Source organism: Pyxicephalus adspersus, chromosome 2 (genome assembly GCF_032062135.1).
Source record: "Pyxicephalus adspersus chromosome 2, UCB_Pads_2.0, whole genome shotgun sequence".
Lineage (NCBI taxonomy): Eukaryota > Metazoa > Chordata > Amphibia > Anura > Pyxicephalidae > Pyxicephalus > Pyxicephalus adspersus.
In genome coordinates this window covers 33,764,259-33,771,810 of record NC_092859.1, presented here as the reverse complement: position 1 = coordinate 33,771,810, position 7,552 = coordinate 33,764,259, and the positions used below count along the sequence as shown (strand labels likewise).

General features: G+C 37.5%; 1 protein-coding gene across 4 annotated transcripts in view; it reads right to left on the bottom strand.

The window, feature by feature from the left end:
- CALD1 (caldesmon 1) overlaps window positions 1-7,552 on the bottom strand; it is a 96,409-nt gene that overhangs the window by 40,561 nt on the left and 48,296 nt on the right. For all 4 annotated transcript variants that reach the window (XR_011919360.1, XR_011919358.1, XR_011919359.1 and 1 more), the window contains one exon: window positions 6,776-6,875. Coding sequence is in view for 1 of the 4 variants with exons in the window: in XM_072400362.1 (XP_072256463.1) it covers window positions 6,776-6,846 (71 nt within the window). In the remaining 3 variants the exon portion in view is untranslated. The remainder of the gene's footprint in view (window positions 1-6,775; window positions 6,876-7,552) is intronic.

Here is a 7,552-nt window from a genome sequence, read left to right as displayed (position 1 = left end):
TAATCTTTCAGAATCTTTTTTTTCTAGATTTTCCTCCTTTAAAATTGGGTGCGTCTTATATTCCGGAGCGTCTTATATGGCGAAAAATACAGTAATTTCAAGCAATTATAACAAAAACTCTAATGATTGTTCATTCATATATTAAAATTAAATACATTGTAAATGCAAGAAGTCTGGAAAAGGAAGGGGCATCACTAGGAATCGACTGATATGGAACAGGATGATAGAAAAAAGTAGGCAGATGGGCTCATCTGTCTGCTGCTGTTCCTTTGTTATCCAATCTCCACTGGAAGCAGGGAAGTGGCCTAGTTATATTTCATAAATTGCAGGAAGGGCCAGGTCACCATGCTAGAACCGCATTGGGGTGGTGAAGAGACCAGAGAGACCAGACGCCCGGCTATACCAATGCATATAGGAGCACTACCAGTGAGAAAGGGAACCTTTTTATTATAGACAGGAGCACCTACAGGTAGAAAGAAGTTTATATTTTGTCAGATACTCTAAGTAATCAAGGTTGATAACAAGTTACCTGGAGTTTGGCTTTAAAGCCACAGCAATTCAGTACCAGTGTCTAAATAATATAATCCGTTTACAAATAATCTTAGACCTCAACAAATGTGAAGTTTAAATGTATTAAAGTGCCCACTATCATGACAATAATTCATACATTCAATGGCACTTTCCCAAAAGCAGCAATAAAGGACTTGGCCTTCCTTTGGGATTAAAAAATAGTTTGGCTGGTGTTATTGTAGGGAGTGTATTAGCCTGAAAGGCCCCATTCATTGCATATTGCGGTGACAGCTTAGTGAGATATCGAAGTTCTATTCAAATAGTTCCCTGAAATTCACAGAATACCCACAGGATTGCCTAAGAGGGAAATGTATATTTGTTTTAACTCAATCCAGTTCTGGAAACCTGCAGAGGGAGGAGATTAAAAGCATTTAAAGGAAACTTTTGTGGATATTCAGTCAGTGCACATTTTACATAATTTCTAAACATTTACCTTAAAGTGGACCTTACAGTAACTTTACAAGTTTGCATGATTCAATAATGGTGTATAATGGTGTAAAAATATACAGCAATCAATAACTTCCCTCTCTTGTTTATCCTTATTTTTACTTCTTTTTATTTTATGTTCGGTTACTTTTTGATGTATTCTTTTTGTATTACATCTTCAAAACTCCTACTTAATAAACAGATTTAAACAAAATATGCTGTGATAGTATCATTTTGCAAACAAGAGCACACTTGGTATTATTAAAATCAGCTCTTATTTAATCAGCCCTTGAGCTAGCATTTAGCCTAGACATATGTTGTGATCAGTCTGCTGCAGGCAGGAGGAAGCATTTCCTTAGTCTGCTCAAGTGATAAGATTTTACAAAAAAACTATGTTTTCTGTAAATAAAAGTAAAAGGTCCAGTATTTTAAGCCTGTCAAGTTAATTTCAATGTAGTCCCATTGCCCACTACTTTGCTGCGGCATGCACACTGAATGTTTACCCCCTACAGTGAGGACCTATTTCTAGGCAACGGGGGAATGTAGGTGTCCAGAAACCTTTGACTATATAGTTTATATCCAGAGGAAGTAGACATTACTGCAGGAAGGATAGGGAGGTTGGGCAATTATGATCAGGAAAGCTATGCAAGGTGGGCAACGGCACATTTGTCTTAAAATACATTTGCTTTTTAAAGTAAACCAGTGCTTTGCTCCTAATAATTCCTTGGCCATAGGGTGCCAGAAAGTTTGTCTTAAAATACATTTGCTTTTTAAAGTAAACCAGTGCTTTGCTCCTAATAATTCCTTGGCCATAGGGTGCCAGAAAGTAAAATTCTAGGGCAAGGGAGGCTAAGTTACTTTAGGTTGGTGGGGATGAGGTGCAGAATGCAACAATTAACTGTTTAAAAGTATAAATACTTGTCAAAGTGAATACTGTGAAAGGAACTCAACAAATGCAGCCACTTTAAATCTGCCATACTTCTTTGAAGTGACTGGGTGCTATTTGCACTGTGGTACTGATCTCCAATTACTTTAAGTTTAAATTTTCAACATCAACCATAGCTTGGACTGAAAAACACACTGCTCTTATACAAGGACTGTCTGCCTAAAGAAGAAATGAGGTCTTCATTTTTTTTTCAGCACAGTTCCAGCGTTAAGTGTTCAGAAAACATTTAGCATAATCAAGATTAAACACTGACCTCTCTCAATGTTTACTTTTATTGTATCTGAGCTTTGCCTGCCATGCTGTCTTCTGTCAAGGGGGATACTGTCCGCTTGTTTTTGATTAACTGCAGATGAGCTACACACCAGAATGTTATGTGGACTGTAAACCATATTACCAAACAATTCTCCTCATTTCTTTCCTCCATCTGGTATTGTGCAAGACACCAAAACTAGTCACACACTGTGCAATATTTTCAATCGATTAGACAAAAACCTTGAAACTATGACAAATCTATTAAAACATTTCTAATAATAAATGTATTTACGAAACAAAATGATCGAAAATTGATTGGACAAGGTTTTGTCAATTTTTTGTTTGTCAATTGGTTAATATATCATTGCTTCGAAACAAAAAAAAACACCTATTATGTTATGATATCTATTAGATTGTAAGCTCCTCGGGGCAGGGTCCTCTCCTCCTGTATCACTGTCTGTATTAGTCTGTCATTTGCAACCCCTATTTATTGTACAGCGCTGCGTAATATGTTGGTGCTATATAAATCCTGTTTATTATTATTAGTAATAATAATAATAATAATAATGATAATGCAATTAGATATAAGGGTAAAATTGATTGTATTTCTGTACATCAAATAATTGTAGTCAATCTCGATGACTGATTTAAATTTATTGTATTATTAATTGAAAAATACTTCGACAGACAATCACATGGTGAATGCTTAGCATAGGTGTTAAGTGTTACTGTTAAACTTACAGTGAGGGGTTTAAATGAGACCAGAGATACCAGAAACTATATGACTATTGGTGATCGCCTGTCCATCATGTCTAAGTGAGTTGGTTGGCTATCCTGTTTTAAAACTAAGACCAATATTACGAAGTTGGCCCCCCATTTTTGGGTGCCATCTTTCACTTTATACCATCTTCCATTCTTTTCTTCAAGATTTTAGAGTGTGTCTTGGGCGACTGGTGCTCATTCTGCCTCCAATGCATTTATGAGGCTGGGTACTAATGTTAGACATGTAGAGCTGACATCTATTTAGTCCCACAGGCTTTTAGTAGGGTTGAGGTCAGGGCTCTGTGCAGGCCACTCACATTCCTCTATACAAAACCATGTCTTTATGTAGCTGGCTTTGTGCACAGTAACATAGTCATGCTGGAACTTCCAGGGGCCTTCCTAAAACTGTTGGAAAAATGTTGGGAAAGCAAAATAGTCTAAAATGTATGACGCAGCATTAACTTTATTCTTCACTGGAAACACCTAAACTCAATAATAAGGAGAGTTGTCCACATAAGATTTGGCCATATATTGTAACTAGGAGGATGTGACTACTGTTTTCTGTTGAAATTGAGATACCTGCCAGCTTATTGGATTATGGAAAATAATCATCATGCATTTAAAGACTTTTTGTGGTTTCCCCTTCTTTTTTGAACACTTTAAATAGCAGCTTCCCTTGGCTGAAAATTGTGGCAGCTTTGCACAATGATCTAGAACCTGATTTATGCAGTGCAGCCCAATGGCAGCTTTCATTCTGCTGTGAGAAGTGACAGATTTCTTTGACACCACCCATTGATACTTAGATTTGCCACATTTATCCACTGCGTTTTTCATCTGTTTTAACTGCTCAATATAAGCAGACCTATAGCCCCAGGATATCCCCCAGGGCAGCACGGTGGCCCAGGGGTTAGCACTCGGCCTTTGCAGTGCTAGGTCCCAGGTTCACTATTTGCAGGTTCTCCCCGCGTCTGCGTGGGTTTCCTCCCACATCCCAAAAACATGCAGTTAGGTTAATTGGCTTCCCGCTAAATTGACCTTTGACTACATTGATGACATATGACTATGGTAGGGACATTAGATTGTGAGCTCCTTTGAGGAACAGTTAGTGACACGACTATGGACTTTGTACAGCGCTGTTTACTATGATGGCGCTATATACATACTGTGTATTAATAATAGGGAAGCATGTGAGCTTTTCCCCTTCCTCCTAGGATGTAGTACTCTTGAGCATCCAACCACCATAGCCAAATGCAGTTGCACCTAGTGCAGGATTTAATTAGTGTATTGTTGCACTCCCTGCTACAAATCTTTAAACACATAGAAGTTCATTTACTGAAGAAAGACAGGCATGTAATTGATGAGATTCAATAAGCTTAGTAAATGAGATGAAGGACTAATGGCTTTAACTGCAAATTCTGTTTTATTTTTTTAGATTTCCTTGCAAAATGAACTATTGTCACATTCACTAAGTCATGCAAACGATCCCTTGAAAGGTGATAAATCTCTTTAGAATGTGAACAGCCTAAATTTCACCAATCAGCCCTGTAGTATATATTTTCCACATGCTGTGATACCTGCAATTTACCCTATAATTAATCTGATCTCAGTACTCAATCACCAAGTGTTCTGACTGCCTTTGTCTCTTACACCTAGAGCCCCTAGAGAGCACAGCCAGACAACTGCCTATGAAAAAGTCTTGTAAAAACATAGAACAGCATATAAATATGACAGTAATTTATTAGTGACTCATAAAGAGCACTCGTTAAAAACAAAAAAAAGATACTTTTATAGAGCTTTTCCATTAGAAAACCTGATTATTAGAATTTGCTGAGAACATAAATTTCCTTTAACTGCAAATCTCTATTTTTTTTCTAACCATTAAACAATGCATAAGTTGTATATAGATTGTCGAAGAGCTGCAGTGTTTAATAAGTCCCTGTAGAAGGAGTGAATTTACAGAAAGCCCATTCTGTCTGCAGCTGCAAAAGAGTTTGGATCGCCAAGCAGAAACATCAACAAATACCGAATGCCAAGAAGCTTTTTAAGTGGGATTTGTGGATTACAGATCAAGTTGGAAGGTCATTTTTGCTATACAGGACGGGGACTAAAATATCTCCTAGGTGGCCATGTGTGAGAAGGAGCATGAGGAATAGTTTAGTTTCACAGGCAAATTCTCTTGAATTATCCACCGATATATCATGTTTAATAGTGTGAGGAAAAACACTCTAAATAGTTGCCCTTTTTTAAAAGTCAAATCCGCCGTCTTACTATACCTGAAACACGTTAGACTTGCAGGCTCTCTAATATAGGATCACTACACTGAAAATATCAGTGTTTAACAGATGCTGGGAGAATACACCACCCAACGGCTTCTTGAACTCTTGGAAACCAGTAATGAGATCCCTGTACTTAATTTCCCAGGTTTAAACTCTTGCTGTGGGCATTACAGTGGGGTCATACATTACCCATTGCATTTTAAAGCCTAATTAAACCTTCAGTTCAGTTTAGCTAAATACATTCCAGGTGCATCAAAACAAAAATAGTATTTCATGTCTTTTTTGCCTTCTTCTGGATCAACTGTGCATATACTGTATGTTTCTATCTGGAATAATCAGGTTTCTAGTTAGTTATTTTGCCTAGTGATTGAGCCTAATATTTTTTTTTTTTCAACCTGATTAACAATGTAGTTGTCATACTGTTTTTTTTCATACTAAGGCAGCCACAGTAGAAAAAAAGACAGTCCCCTACCAGCATGCTGGAGAGAAGAACCCTTGTTCTTTGTAGGTAAGTAGCAATCTCTTTTGAGGGATCAAATACATCCCCTTCTAAGTCACAGCCAGAGCTTTCCAATCAGCAAGAAACATGAGCTTTGCTTATTGCAGAGCTGCAGGTCTGATTATGCAAGGGGGTGTGTCGTACCTCTGCAGAGAGACTACTACTTACCCACAGAGAGCAAAGTTCCCCCTCTCCATTTTTCCATTCCTCTTTCTCATTCTTTATAAAAACAAAAAAACTAAACTAAAAAGATTAAGTTAGGCTTTAGCTTCCAGGGTCATTTTTTTTTGCCCACCCATATACACAAAAATGTGTCCATGGAATTAAATAATGTCAAATTGTAATAGTTACAACAGTGAAACTGTTTATCCAACCCAAATTTAAAATTAAAATCACTGTATGCACACAATCACAATACAGTCTTGAATTTTTTTTAAACACTAAGATTGTTTTAACCTAAAAGCTTTTTAATCTAGAGTTAATTAAACCCCTATCCTGCCAGCAACGTATACCATATGGTAAAGGGTTAATTCTTTTACATGCCTGACCAATAGAAGCATGGGGCTCCACAAAGGAGATATTTCTTTTACCCTGAAATTGTATTAAAGCTTTATTACATTTACAGCCCAAAGCAATATAAAGCTCAGTTATGTTTTTTATTAAATAATAAAACTAATTTTTTAAATATTTAAAATTGAATTCTTAGGTTTGCCTTTGTACTTCTAGCTTTCCTCACCAGAATATATTCAGGAAATAAAAGGAGCCATCAGGGAACAGTGATGTCACCATCAATAAAAGTATATAAATAGTGGCTTCGCTCAGAACACATTCCTGACGTACCGTATTTGGACCATCTTCCAGCAGGCCCAGCCTGTCTTTATTTATGACCATTTTTGGATGTACAACATGGCCGGTGAGTTCCCAGGGTGGAAAGTGCGCTTGCCAAGTGTGTCTGCTTGGCCAATATGAGAAACCTCCAATTCAAACATTCAAAGCATAATTTTGACATGACAAGCTATGGCAACTGAACACCAAATAAATTACCTATCCACTTCCGCACGCATCTCCTCACGCTTCTGTCTCCTGAGTTCTCTGCGACGTTCAAAGTCATCCATGGCAGCTACTTAAGCTTGTCAGTCGGAATCTTAAAAAAGAAAATTAAAAGGTCTTTAGAACACAAATAAGTATGGTAACCTTTATAACCTAATCACTAAACATAACACGTATTTTGCTTCTATGGCATTTCTCCCTTGCTTGCCAGAGCTTGGCCCAATATGCTGGAGGGACAAGCAGGCTAGCCATTCCATCCAAATTAATTTTCTTTATCTTCCTAGTCATCCTGATGCTGCCACCGGGAATAGTATTAGAGGTGAGACGTAAATTCCTTGTAACCAATCATACATGATCTTTTTGGTAAACTGGAGTCAATTGTTTGCCAGATGTTACTGCACTTTACAGATTTTTGTTGGTTTATGCTCTGTGTTACTGAATGCCCAAGCAGCAAACCGACTTATTCTGCAAGCATTACAAACTATTTTAGCTCTAATGTATAAGTGCCATGTCTGACATGAAGTGGTTAAGCACAGGTTATTGCTGCATGGCATTAATGGAAGATTATGCGGGCTCCATCACTTTTTTGCCAACAGCAGCCAAAATGGGTAATGCAGTATCAGAGCTGCAACATTTACTGCTTCACTTATAAAACATTCCACCAATCAAATAGCAGGTCAGGAGATGACATCATGTTAGCTAAACTAGCAAGGGTCATGTGACTGTTCTCTGTCCATTGATTTTTCTGCTGGAATTATCCAGAGCAGTATA